This window comes from Melanostigma gelatinosum, assembly GCF_949748355.1.
Source record: "Melanostigma gelatinosum genome assembly, chromosome: 2".
NCBI classification, from domain to species: Eukaryota; Metazoa; Chordata; class Actinopteri; order Perciformes; family Zoarcidae; genus Melanostigma; species Melanostigma gelatinosum.
This window is the reverse complement of record NC_136635.1, coordinates 11,128,235-11,142,945: the sequence shown is the minus strand read 5'-3', so window position 1 is coordinate 11,142,945 and position 14,711 is coordinate 11,128,235. Positions and strand designations below refer to the sequence as shown.

Here is a 14,711-nt window from a genome sequence, read left to right as displayed (position 1 = left end):
CATACAGCTTAACGATGTTCTCAGAACAGACATTTTAAGCTTCCGTGCAAGGTAGCATCAACTTTTACACTCATTCCACTAAGATCAGCATGTAGTGTATCTATTGTGCTCAGTCATTGCAAAAGTATAAAGAGCCTCAGTAGTATCACAATGCAATATATTATACGAATTTAGCGCAGTGTGTTTTGAGAGTAAAACCGTCTTCGCCAGAGCAACCGGTACCTGAGTCAGATAAATGCAGATAAGCACAAAGCACAATATTCTGCACTGAAAATGTAGTTGAGTCAGATATACATTCGAACGCAATTCTAAAGTAAAGCAGTGGTACTGGAAAAATGCACGACAGTGGAATAATATAATTATTTGTTTCTTTTGTCTAAAATAATGTACAGTAAAAAAGATTAGCATCACACAGCAGCAATAATGAAAGAACGAAAAAAAGGAGTAATTCAATACTGGTGAGGGCATATGGGTACCACCATGGATATATTGTAAAGCAATATACTGTATGACAGATAATACAGTTATTTGCAGCAGAATAATGTGACCAAACTCCTGTGACTGGTGTGGTGTTGCTATGAGGCTGCTTTCCATGTCAGCTGTTAGATAGCAAATCAGCTTTTTCTTCATGATTTCACAACTTGTGAGAAAATAAACTTCATGCTTTCCAAAAAACATAAAAAGTTAAATTCCACAAAAAAAAAAAAATCAAATGCTGACATCAAAACTACACACTTCATCTATTGATGAGATAATATCTTCAGCTCTTTCTGCACATGAATACTAATGCTCAAGTATGCACAAGAGGGAGCCCCCAAATGTTGTTTCCAATAATCTGATTTCATACAATTCTATTCATAACTTCATGACATGTTTTCCTTTGCAGTAAACTAAATGTGAAGAGTGGAATATGTAACATTTCAAAGATTTACAGAAATGTTTTGTAAATTTAAGCAGGTTTTTCTGCGTGTGTGATGCAGAAGGGTGTTAGGAGCATTGATGATTACGTTATTCACTATTTCCTTAAAAAGTGAGCACAAAAAGCTTTATGCTTTGAACAGAAACAACTTAATTCAAGGCAGCGCATTGTTAAAGCTCGATAGCCAACGCAATGTCACATCACAAGCTAATGTATCAAGTGGTATGCAGCTGAAGTCTAAAGCTAACCATCATCATGGACGCATACTGACACTCATGGTGTGTTTGAGGGCAACGGTAATTTGGGTTACTTGGGGTGGAATTACCGATACAGGCTGGTTGATGGCCACTCCACATGCCATCGGCTTGACAGACTCTGGAGGCAGAGCCTACCAGCAAGTAGGGGGTATGGCAGTAGAACCTGACCTCTGACCTGTATAGAAAAAGAAACATTCACTCACACACACATATAAGAATCACAAAAAGAAATGACAAGAAAATATGAAATGATGGGTTCCCAGTTTTCACTTCATCATTTGAGGTGTGGTGTGATGTCCATAGGACAGGTCGGAGATATGTAAGACATTTCTGCATTTATCTACTTCCCTCTACCACGAGAGCTTTGGCATATTACATCTTTTTTCTTGTTTTTTTTGCTCACAAACCAAAATCAGTTTTGTCCTTGTAATGTTTCAAACTGACATACAGACATTGGGGCCAAACAATGTCTCATCTTTTTATCAAGTAAACATTTGATAACCTGGGTGGAACAAACAACACGTCCCGAGATCACAGCAAAGACAAAACAAATTCATTGTGAAGCACATAGAGAAAGTCTTAAGTTATTATCAACAGTATCTCTATGCATTCATTGTAGTTTGTCTGAGTGACACAATGTCAGTTGGCACATGGTATAGTTATTAAACATCCATGCAACCCACCGGGAGTTGGTGTAGTGACACAAATTCAGCAACAGCTGGACTATACAAAATGTGTCGTGTCATTTGAATGAAGCACAGGTATTTTCAAAAGCTCATAAGCCCTTCTGCAAATTTTCTTTGTGTTGTTAATAGAAACCGATAATACATGAACATGAAAAACAGTGCCTGTGTAAGTCAGTGATTGCTTTATGTAACCACCGACCTGTAAGAAAAGATGTTCCCCTCTCTGAATCCACCACCTGGAGAGCCAGAATCCCCACACAGGACAGCTGAAATGAGACAACAGACACTCAGGACTTCCACTTCGTTTGAACTGCTAACGTTACTGAGAGGGAAGAAGTGATGTGCATCAGTTAAAGCTACTAAGCAGAAGTTTATAGGTAGCGAAGGCCACTAAACTTACGCAAACACTGCGGTACGTCCCCTGTCCACGTCCCGTTCCCCTCACAGGATAACACAGCCGGAGTGGACAACTGGTAACCACGAAAACAACTGTAGCTAACACTGGAGCCCCATGAATGGTCGGTTCCTTCCACTTTCCCATGGTGTACTTGAGGAGGAGGTCCACACTGGATAACTGAACACACACACACACACACACACACACACACACACACACACACACACACACACACACACACACACACACACACACACACACACACACACACACGTGAAAGATTACTGAGGATATCATATAATGTACATTAACACAGCTCAAGGCACCACATGGTGGTTGACTGGTGTCAACTGCTGCCTCACAAGCACAAAGGTCCTAGGTCGGAATCTGCACTCGTCCTTCCTGTGTGTGTGTGTGTGTGTGTGTGTGTGTGTGTGTGTGTGTGTGTGTTTGTATATATTTGTATATCATTTGCATGTTCTCTCCACCAGGTGCTCGGTTCCCAATTCCAGCTGCTAGCTGTGACTTTAGGTGCATTTCTGTTGGATGTAATCCCATCTGTCTTGCCTTAGCTTCTACAGTATGCAATATACTGTAGACTGGATGCACACTTACATCTCTCTTAAACTGCAGCTAGCAGTACAAAACAAATACCGGTAGTTTTACAAATAGTTTGCCAATAATAGCTAACACCGTTACCATGGGCCATTTATACTTCCTTTGATCATTTGTTAACATCTGCAATTCTATCTTCAGTCAAGACAAATAAATCAGCATCAACAAATCTCTTGTCCCTGTTGGATATGTAGCCTTAAGATGTGCAGGATATGAATTAACCATTTCAACAACACCCCTGTGAAGAAAAGACTGAATTAGACAAAAAACAGTTGCCAAATCCAGACGCTTTCATATTCATGTATTCTTGTTGGTGTCAACCCTGGCATGCATCAAGCCAAATGCAGAAAAACACCACATAGTGCTGACCAAAGAGCCGCCCCCTGTGCTTTCCTTCTCTCATCCCTGATATATAGTCCCAATAGCATATGACAAGATGGCTGCAGATGGGAGACATGGAATCAAGTGAAAACAAAGAACAGCAATAGCAGCAGACAGCCGTTATCACCATATGGACATTTGATGTCTTAAAGCAGTAGATGACCTAGGTCACCACATTTAAGTTGCTTAACCAAAAGAAACCACGGCCACCATATGGACAGAGTTTCTGACAGGGCATTTGGGGTTTCCCACTGTCTGTGATGGCTTTCTGCTTCCACTCTGGTGATTGGGAGTGAACTGTGATATTGTTTTCCTCAAGTCTGCTAAATGAAATGCTGGCAATATTATTCACAGCACCTTTCCGTCATCCTTCTTAATCTGAAACACAGTCCTCATTTGGGGATTTTAGAAAGAAATACATATTTATACTTGAAATTCATTACGTCATTACTTGGGCTTGTTTGCGCCTACAATTGCACTCACCTGTGGTGTGCGTTTATACACGCAAGCAAGTTGTATGAGCGCAGATGTCTGTACATATAACTTCATAACACCCTGATCAACATCTGTGCGTGCCTGAGTGTGCGTGTGCCTAAGTCCCATAACCATCTGCATGGTTTCAAACATCTAATAAAGTCAGTGTAATTCTCATCTAACCAGGAGACAGATGGTTTCACACTCCATTCACTCTGTTATACAGAGAGTGCACATAAGCACACACACACACACACACACACACACACGCACACACACGCACACACACACATACACACACACACACACACACACACACACACACACACAGAAGTGAAAAACATACAACATATACGTGCTGTATATACAGTAGATACAGTAGATAAGCACACACTGAAATCACTTTGTGGACAGAATGCAGTAATATAACAAGCATTGTTTCAACAATAATGCTAAATACACACTCCATGTCTCGGCAAGTGCTGGGTGCAGAAAACCAAACGATTGACTAATTCTATCCTTGCATGTCAGCAGTGTCCCAAAGAGGCCTTGCATCTCCCCAAAGTCATCCTCCCAGACTTGCAAAAAGTGTTTAATTTCCTCATGTCATTCTTCTCCACTCTACTGAGGTGTTCTGCTTGTTGCTGCACACAAGACAATGGCAAACCCAGTTTCTTAAAGCCTGCTGTTGGTCCCTTTCTGTTAGCGGCCTAAACATAGAATAAAAGACTCTTATTGACTTGAGCAGCTAATATTCCCGAACAATATTTCTGCAGGTCTTTGATGCCAAAATAACTACAATTGAAGGTTTCTGAACTCTTTGTTCTCTTTGTGTCCCTCCCTTGTTGTGAATAGATGAGGATGGCTTCACATGCATCTGGAAGAGTAACTCCCGCCGCTGCCTGCTTGCACACCTTTGCATTTCACTCTATCACTGCGATCATTGACTACTTTCCCTCTCCCCATCTTCTCCTCTTTCCTCTCATGTCTCCATACTGTTCTTTCTTCCACTTTGGTTCCCTGCTTTCTTTCTGTCTCCCTGCTTCCCTCCAGCAGTTCTTTTCTTCCTCATCCTTCTGTCCCAGCTCCAGTCCTTTTTTACCCTCTTCCCTTGCTCTGTTGGTCTCCTTCTCACACCATTACTGCCTCTTCCTCCCTCCCTTTATCTTTTTGGGTATATCTCTCTTGGCACAGTTCAGACATTTTATGGGCTTAATCCCTTTTCTCACTGTGTGTTTACAGGTTTGGGGCAGGTATTGATTTGTCTCTCTTTGTTCCTCCCATCAGTTGCTTCCTCTCTCTCACTTCACTGTAGCTTTCCCCTTGTAGCCCTACTGATGGCTCATCACATTCTCTCCTTCTCCCTTTCATTCACCCACTTCACATTCGCTTCTTCCACCCACCCCCCATTTTCATACGTTCTCAATCTCTGCGTTACTCTCTTTGTGTCTTTTCTGTGTCTCCTCTCTTTGTTGTTGATGTTTTCTTCCACTACACTTCTTCATCTCTCCCCTTTACTCATTTTTCCTTTCATTCATTCTTTCTCTCGTTTACTTCCCTTGCGCAATCCTTTCCTTCTACCTCACTTGATTCTTTCTGCCTGGTAAAGCTACACTTTTATGGCTTACAACTCCTTTATTCAATACACTTTTGTGTGTGCATATATGTCTGTGTGGGAGGAAGCTGTTGTTCCAAAAGAGGATCAAATGAAGACTCGTGGATGCTTTGAGGTGGCAGAAAGCTGAGGGGATGAAACCAGGGCAGCTAAACAAAAATATGTGAATATGAATTTGAACAGAAGGAGTATAAACTTAAGAGGAGGAGAAAAGTGAAGTGCAAAGGAGGGCAAAAAAAGAAAGGACAGAAGGGGGGAAAAAGTAACAGAAAGAGGACTTGCAGCATTTTGCTACAGGTATCTCTCCACTGTTTCCCATTCTTCCTCTTTCCTTCTACTTTTCTCTTTTAAACTTCCTGCGCCAGTCTCATCCTATACCACCTCCAGTATCTTTTACTTCTCTGGCTTCCCTCTCTCTGCACCACTCTCTGTAGCCTCTCTGCCGGCTTTCTCAGTTTTTTCATCTCAGTTCAAAGCCTCTGCAACTGCAGGAGCCAGCTTTTCTGTTTGTGGGAAGAAACGGCAGGGAGGATCTCAGGAAACATTCCTTGTTACTGTTGTTAAGTATCATAGTTTGAACTCTAAATATGGGCTGTTGTAAAACTCAAATCATTTTTTATTTGAATGCGTTCTTTTTATTTTCCCTTTGTGTTTGTGGAGGAAATAAACACTGATTTAACACCGTAATTGTGAGGAGCAACATGAATCTTCGCTTGGCCTCTTTCTAATGTACAGTTGAAGTCACAATCTGTAATTTTAGCATCGCATTAGCTCGCATTCAAATATGATTGTTGTTATGTAAAGGTGATCAATTGGATATTCATAAATTCTAATCAGGTCATCCTTGAGTCCAAGTGGACATTTGTGCCAAATTTGAAGAAAATTGCTCAAGGTGTTCCTGAGCTATCGCATTCACGAGAACGGACGGACGTTCAGACGGACAACCCGAAAACATAAAAAATGGTGTGAAGTTTGCTGTCAGTTTTTTTATGTATTACTTGATGTTCTTTCTTTTTAATATGTATTAATCATTTTATTTGTTTTGTTATAATTGTTAACATAATACAAATCAAATTGTATTCATAAAAATAACTTAACTTAATAGAAGTTTATGCAAACCATGTTTATGTTAAAATAAAACAAATTGCTGGCTTATGTAGTAAATCAGATCCATTTGCAAGACGCAGTGTTTTCTGTGGATGCATCATCTGATAAACTCAAACACTGCTCTTCTTGTCCATTATTTCTTTGAAAGTAGGTATTTAGGTTGTTAGTTTTTCTCACCTTTACAGCTGGACTTGGTTTGGTTCCAGGTTCCATCTTTAGTGCAGAGCAGAACGCTGCGTCCAGGTGGCTCCATCAGGTGACCAGGGTTACAGCGGTAGGTCACCGTGTTGTTGAAGGCAAACTCCCTCCCTAGAAAGATCCCATTGGCTACTTGGCCAGGATCTCCGCAAGTGATCACTAAAGAAGTCATGAATACATTATTCACAGTGTTGTTCTTGAAATCCTGCAGTAGTGTAGTAGTGCACAAGGGCAGTGACATTTTTGGAGAAATCAATTTCATCTTCTCCAATCTTTTTACTACAACTATCATTCACTCTGCTTTCCAAGACTTTCCTGAAGGACATCCCTGCTTCTTTTCCTCCTGAACTCCAAACCTCTGTCTAGCTCTGTTTAACCACACAAGTTGAAATCCCAGACACAACAAATGTACCCATGCACAGGCCTGTACCTGCACAGCTGACCAGTCAATTGAGAATTTCTACTCTTGAATCCTTTCCTAAAACAAGCACCACTATCCCAAACTAACCCTGATACTATTTGCATTAGTGTTATAGCTAATGAAGCTAGTTCAACCAATGCTCTTTCTTCACAATAATGACTAGAGCTCCTGCTTTTACCACTAATAATTACAATAGTGATAGTACGAGGAGAGGCAATGCTATGAAAGCTATCCTACCAGTGCAGTCTGGGGGTTGTCCTGTCCACGTCCCATTTGTTGTGCAGTGTCTGGTGGTCAGGCCTGATGTTTTAAAGCCGTCCCAGCATGCATAAGCCACCGAGCTTCCAAAGGTGATGCCATCACTGAAGACAATTCTGCCGTGTGCTGGGGTGCCAGGGTTACCACAGGATACAGCTGAGAATTGAAGAAATAGTAAAAAAAAACGGTGATTAGTCATCGTAAAAATATCAGTGTGAGCCATTTTCTCTTGCTGTCACTCAAAGCTGATCAGCTGTAAGCTGCAATGATGAGCGTATCACTGGAGTCAGCTAGAAATAACACAAAATATGTCCTTGAGGTAGTGAGGCTGATTAATAACTAGCTCTGAATGGTAGCTGTACAGTATTCCAGTGGTGTGCTAGAGGCTGGTAATGCATCTAGAGCGCTCAATATAACTGCCAATTTGTTTGCATCTTGGATGCAGTTCTCTGCAGGTTCTCTGCAGGTTCTCTGCTTGGGTTCTCTGCTTGGGTTCTCTGCAGGTTCTCTGCTTGGGTTCTCTGCAGGTTCTCTGGCTTTCTCGGCCTCATCAAGCCATCATTAATTGATGACTCTAAATTGCCCGTATGTTGTCTGTCTCTACATATATGTCAGCAATAGTCTGGTGAAAAGCAGTTTCAGAGAATGGATAGATGGTCCGTGCCCCTCGGCATCTGAGACCAACGCAACACGGTTATAGTTAGCAACCGACGTAGTAGCGCGATAGTTTGCAGAAGGGAGCTGTGTACCTTGGGGATCTAAAAGAAAATGTTTTCATGTGACTCATTTGTCACTCGAAGTCATTAGTCAGTCAAGTTAACGTTTTTTTTAAACGACACAATGCATGTAACGAGTTTAAACTAATATGAAATCTATTACACATCCAAAACTGACGGCAGAGGCATACCTAGAGGGTCATAATTTGAAGCGTATTCTATAAGCAGGCATACTACAAGCAGGTGACATGAAGCTACAAACTGATGCGCTGTCGGACACGCTACAAATTAAAGTTGAGCACGTCACAACTTTTTTCAGCACTCCAAGGATACGGTGAAGAGTCGACCAATAATGTGTTTTTGTTTCACCCTGTTCGGTTCCATCTAGAAGAAATGTTGTTGGCCAGTTCCTAGTGCTGTTTAACGACATAACTACGTCAACGAGCAGTTGAGCAGCTCTTCAAAAGTAGCTGAAAATGTAGCTGACCACAGCTGGCCGTTTTGTTGCTTTTTGTCGCTTGTAGTTCGAACATAGCATTAGGGCCACTGGCCAAGCGTCGGTATTTGGCGAGTTTGGCGTAAGAATGAGAAAAACAAGACATGAGGTCTGCAAAATACGTATGCGACAGTGCTTCAAAAAAGATCGTCATGGCCTATATACAATGTGCTGTGTTCACAAGATGAGCGACAGGTTAACAAAACAGCCAAGTATGACCATCCTGCTACGTTGATTTGAATGGGAACGTCTGTTCTACTCCTATTATATCTTAACATTAGCATGTCAATGCCTAGCTTTTTTTTGTTTTTGAACCACTGCTGGTTCAAAGCACTGCTGGATGCTGGTCTGTTAGACTGTAAGGAAACACAGTCCTGGAGGACACAAGAATGCAGATGGCAAGGTGCTACGTCTCTTGTCTAAACTAGCGATCCATCGATCTTTAGTTCACTGGCACAGAACATTCACGGAGGAGAAAGGAATGAGCAACCAACCACAACACATTTCACGAATAAGATCATGACAACTGACAGCCTTTTACAATCAAACATCTATTGATGGGATTCATCAGTTAGAGCCCTTAAAAGCTCAGTCCATCAGTGTGTGTGTGACAGAGTGTGTAGGTTTATGTCTACAGCAGTTTACGGTTTGTGCCTGTGAGTGTTAGTCTGTATATGTGTGTGTGTGTGTGTGTGTGTATGGATTTATTTGTGTTTGTGTCTCAGTGATAGACATCTCATCCTTTCTGAATCAGCTTTTAACCACTATTAGCTGAATGAAAAACAACTGTAGGCTCACATAAATAATTAGGGTTACACAAACACAACGCTGGCGTGGACACAAGAGACACACACCTCAAAGGTAAGACTAGAGGGCTGGAGTTTGATGTTAGTGATTCAGTACATGTAGGCAAACTAAGACTCAAAAGAGGGGAAGTAAAATGCAGTAGCTTCTTGTCATACAGTCTCAACCACAATCTGTCACGAAGTCAGAAAACGGTTTCATACGAGTTCTGTGTTTGGCAGTTATAACGGAGTTATGGGGGAGGGTTATTGTTGTTTTCTGGGAGTTTTTCCCCCGTAATGAGACACAGTCTGAAAATATGGATTCCTGGCATAAAGGAAAATCACATTTTAAGAACAATTTCTACATAGTAACGTTCCTCAAAACTGGCATTACCTTTTAAATTTAAACTAGCAGATGAAAATGACTTCACAAAATACAACCTCAAATATGTATTTTTGTGAATACAGTGGAGCTACTGATGATTTTTCTATTTAAGTCGGTGTGGCCTTAATGCAGTATACTGGTGGTGTTTTGGGTCGCAACCACACAATAAGATAGAAGAGTACACTGAAAAAGTATGAGTCACTCTTCCTCCCCCTATCCACTTACATTCGTCATAGAACAGCCCATCTATCCAACCAAATCTACAATCTGTGTCACAGTACAATCACGTTAATGTCAGCAGTGCTTTATTTGGCCTACCCAACATAGTTGGGCATGGGGAAGGTAATACAGGCAGCAGCTTAGGATTCCAGTGTCTCAACAGCACTATGGGGATCCGGTTTGATTTCCCCTAAACCCCCATAGGTATAAAGAGTGTCTTTGAAAACTGCTGTTGTATCGGACGCATTTTATTACCACAGCGCTGTGGAAGATCCAGCTCAGTCAGTTAGGAGTGACACACTTCAATCCTTTATATCTGGGGGCCACACAGATATAAACATGCACACACACACACACACACACACACACACACACACACACACACACACACACACACACACACACACACACACACACACACACACACACACACATACATTTGAATATTCATATTTTGCCACTGCTAGTTCCATAAACCTCTTACATTATGGGAACTTGAACGAGATCGCCACTTGTGCCAAAACGGTACAGTTTTTGTGTTGTGTAAGGCAGTTGTGTGAATAAAAAACTGGAGCAATTAAATACAAAATCAGCTAAAGAACACATATACATACAGTAGGATACATTTAACTTTGCTTAAATACCTACTTGTACGCAATTTGTTGATGAAGGACATTATTTTCAATGCATGCACTTACAAGCAAGGAGCAAGCTTTGCTTGCAATATATATATATATATATATATATATATATATATATATATATATATATATATATATATATATATATATATATATGTATATATATATATATATATATATATACATATATATATGCAGAGTGTGAATGTAAAAGCCCCCACATCAGTGCTGACATCATTTTACAGGGGCACCATTGAAAGCATCCTATCCAGCTGCATCACTGTGTGGGGTGGTAGCTGCACCCAACACAGCAGGAAAGCACTCCAACGCATTGTAAAGACAGCCGGACAGATCATCGGTGCCCCACTCTCCTCGTTACAGGAAATATACACCACCCGCCTCACCCGGAAAGCCATTCAAATTGCAAGCGACACCAGTCACCCTGCACATAGTCTGTTCAGCCTCCTACCCTCTGGAAGAAGGTACAGGAGCCTCCGCTGCCGCACCACCAGACTAAAGAACAGTTTTACCCACCAAGCTGTCAGGACACTGAACTCTCTCCCCTCACTCCCCCCAATCATATCCTCCAGCCTGAGGGAAGCTGAAGCTGAAAGTACAGAAGTACTGTAAATATGTACTCATATTTATATTTATATTATATTTATTGCCCACTTTTCACACACACACATACACACACAGTATTATATTAATTGCCCATTTTCCCATCATTATTATATCAATTGCCCACCTGCCCCTACATTATTAATTATTTATTACATTAATTGCCCACTTTTCCCGTTTTTATGTGTATTGAATGTTTTATTGTAGTATAGTATATGTTTTAACTAGGATATCTGTCTTCACTTAGCCTAGGAAGTGTTTTATGTTTTATGTGTTGTGCTGCACTTTATGTTCCACCGTGGGAGAGTGGGAAACGTTATTTCGATTCCTTATATGTCCTGACATGCAAGAATTGACAATAAAAGCTACTTTGAATGTAAGCAATGTGCTTTAAGCTATGTTTGGTAATGGATTAGTTGCTTACTGGCACCAGCATGCCAAGTAGCCTGATGCTACTGTATTCTCCAAAGCAAAGATTAAGCTGTTTAACTGTGCTGATTCATTTTAACATAAAATGTTGAATAATTTGGTCCATATGCCACGAGTGCACTGTGGGTTTGTATGAAATCTTTACAGCAATGTTTATTTTAATAGTAATGTTTTATAGAATCTGTATTGGGACCCAAAGGTAACCTCAAATGAGAAAGTGACAACTTGGTATCAAAATGATGTTTTCTAAACAGACAGTTTAGCATAATGTGATGTTGTCAAATCTATGTCTTTGTATAAAATATGTTTTTACTGTTAAACAGGGTCAATAAAGAGTGCACATAAAAAGAATAATGTGCAAAACAGCTTATAAATATCCATTTTGACTCCAGACGGAATTAATGATATTCAATACTATAGAACCAAGTGCTGTGATGGCTTTTAACGGAATGTAATCTCTGAAGGTGATTTGTCTGCTGTTTGAAGTGTGAGCTGCATTATCGGTGTCTCGTGACCTTCACTCCTTCTTTCAGTGTAGTCAATGTTTCACGTAGCCACATAAGTCACGCAAAGTCATTGCCACGCTTCCCCACCTTGACAGACAGGCTGCGTGCCGCTCCAGGTGCCGTTGTGAAGGCAGGTCCTCTCGGCTGAGCCAATCAGACTGAATCCCGCCTCGCAGCTGAAACGCAGCAGGCTCTTGGTTTTAAATTCTTCCCCTCCCAGACGGGCACCGTGGGGAGGCATCCCTGGGTCTCCACAGATTCCTGGACTTACCCCTATAGCGAGAAAAGAGACATTAAGTTAATGTACCAAACACACACTAACAGTTAGATACGTAGACAGCACCGAAGCAACCCAGAAACATCCACAAAGTCCTGAACAGATGAGACCCACACAGACATGTAACCACATGCACAGACAATCAAAGACACTCGATACAGTTAATCTGACACCACAGCTGCATTTAAGTGATGCCCATTCGTTTGCTAATAGGTTTTAGTGATTCTATGTAAGTAAATAGTAACACACTGAGCTAAGAGTTCGTCGAAAAATATAGGCAAGCGTCCCTGCTATATGTCAACAACAATTACTAAAAAGCATTTGTGATGTTTGTCATCTCATAACATCTGTTGCAGAAGATGCACAAATATTTCACCTCCTCAGTCCATCATATTCAGTGACACACATACTTTACAGTACACACACATACTCATTTATGCAAAGTTGGTTGAACTGAACTTTGCATTTGTTCTAGCAGTAAAAGCACTGAGCGTGTCACAATTTTAGCAGCTTAAATTCCATCGGTAGGGATTTGCGAGTCTAAGAGGGTAGAGGTCCAAATGCAGCGCCTTGCATCTCAATGAGGTCTTCAGCTGCAGGATGGATTCTGTCCTGCTGAGCGTTCTGTTTTGAGGCCAGCAGAGTGAGCTTATTGCATTTCAGCTGTTGAGACAGTTGATGCTGAGTTTGGAAATGATCATTTGTAGTGTTGTAGTGTTGTGCTCTGCATAAGCCTACTGTAGAGCAGCACTCACAACCTGAGAAGTAAACCAGGACCCTTCCACCTCATTTCCCCTGCCTGTTCCTTACACATCCTGCTTGGTATTGTTGAAAATGGATAAATGCAAGTCCCAGTTTGTATTTTAGGCATTGAGTTTTTTTTTGAGTAGTTTTGTAGCCTGTTCTATGTATGGCCTACTGTATATGTATAGCATCATCTATTGGTAAGCTTTCTTCGGCAATAGTTTTCATGGCTGGAGGAGATTCTTCTTCTTGTGATCTCATGATACACATTTGCCTGTTGGAAGTCTCAACATAGATGCTGTTGAATTTCAATGGGTGTGATTGCTGGATTATTGCTCAGGATTTAAAAGACAGCAAACATGCCTCCTGTTTTGAACAGCCAGTATGAAAATGCATGACAAGGTAACAGACAATCTGGTATTCTACCAGCTGAAAAACACTCTGCATGCTTCTTTATCGACCACTGTGCTTTTACCAGTGCAGTACGGTGGCGTTCCACTCCATGTGCCGTCCTCCTGACAGTGGCAACTAGTGTTACCCACCAGCAGCCCTCCAGGCAGACAGGAGTACTGCAGCACTGAACTGTATGTCCAACTGTGGGTTCCAGTCACTACTGCATTAGGGGCCACGCCCGGGTCACCACAGGAAATGGCTACAGAGAAAGTGAGAGATTAAAAGAGATGGTGTTAGTGTGTGTGTGTGTGTGTGTGTGTGTGGGACTGTCTAACTATAGATTACAGACACTACTGCATTAGCTTGTGCAGCTGGGTCACTGCAGGAGACAGCTAAAGGGAGAGGGTGACAGCAAGAGAGGGGGTTGGATTAATAAGTCTCTTTGGTTTTTGTGTGTGCGTGTGTGTGTTTGTGTTAACACACACAGGGAAAATAAAGAGGGTTCTGTGAACTACATCAAATACTAAATTCAATTTGTAATTTACTGTCCACAATACACAGATAGCAGATAAAACATTCATTAAGTTTGTGGAGCGGAGAAAAAACAATAAACTTATTTTTAACCATATATTTCTTCTTCACTTTTTATATATTGTTTTACATTTATTGATTTGTTACCAACTTTCCTTTGCTTACCTGTTTTTATCCCTTTTTTATTACCTTTATTTTATGTATAGAAGGCACATAGATGTGGGGGGAAGAGAGACGGGTATATGAGATGGTACAAAGCCCCCCCCCCCCCCCTGGAATGAAACTGGGGACTTTGCAGTTATGTAGTTTACACCTTAACCATTGGGTGCACACTTTTTATCCGTTTTGTTGTTTTACTATATAACGTGTATGCACACACGTGATTAAACAGAACCCATACCGCTTGCTTATGGCACGATGTAGTCATGCCAGTAAAGCGAGAGAACCGATAGCTCACCTCAAATTAAATTCACTTTACAAAACAACTCGGTGTAGAAAACTAGTAGAAACCATTTCAGTGTTGAAGCAGTGGATATCAGTGAAAAAAATCTTCCCGTTTTTTCTTCAATTAAGGAAATATTGACGTTTTACAGAGCACATGTTTCTGGAGGACACAGATATGAAACTGTTCTTGATTTTC

The 14,711-nt window shown here is 41.1% G+C and overlaps 1 protein-coding gene across 1 annotated transcript in view; it reads right to left on the bottom strand.

Moving 5' to 3' along the window:
• Window positions 1-14,711, bottom strand: part of LOC306788818 (CUB and sushi domain-containing protein 1-like) — a gene marked incomplete at both ends in the record, with an annotated part of 359,256 nt that overhangs the window by 10,526 nt on the left and 334,019 nt on the right. The window contains 7 exons of the mRNA XM_079284484.1: window positions 1,245-1,351; window positions 2,062-2,128; window positions 2,263-2,436; window positions 6,629-6,808; window positions 7,308-7,484; window positions 12,214-12,399; window positions 13,623-13,799. Coding sequence (XP_079140610.1) covers window positions 1,245-1,351; window positions 2,062-2,128; window positions 2,263-2,436; window positions 6,629-6,808; window positions 7,308-7,484; window positions 12,214-12,399; window positions 13,623-13,799 — 1,068 coding nt within the window. The remainder of the gene's footprint in view (window positions 1-1,244; window positions 1,352-2,061; window positions 2,129-2,262; window positions 2,437-6,628; window positions 6,809-7,307; window positions 7,485-12,213; window positions 12,400-13,622; window positions 13,800-14,711) is intronic.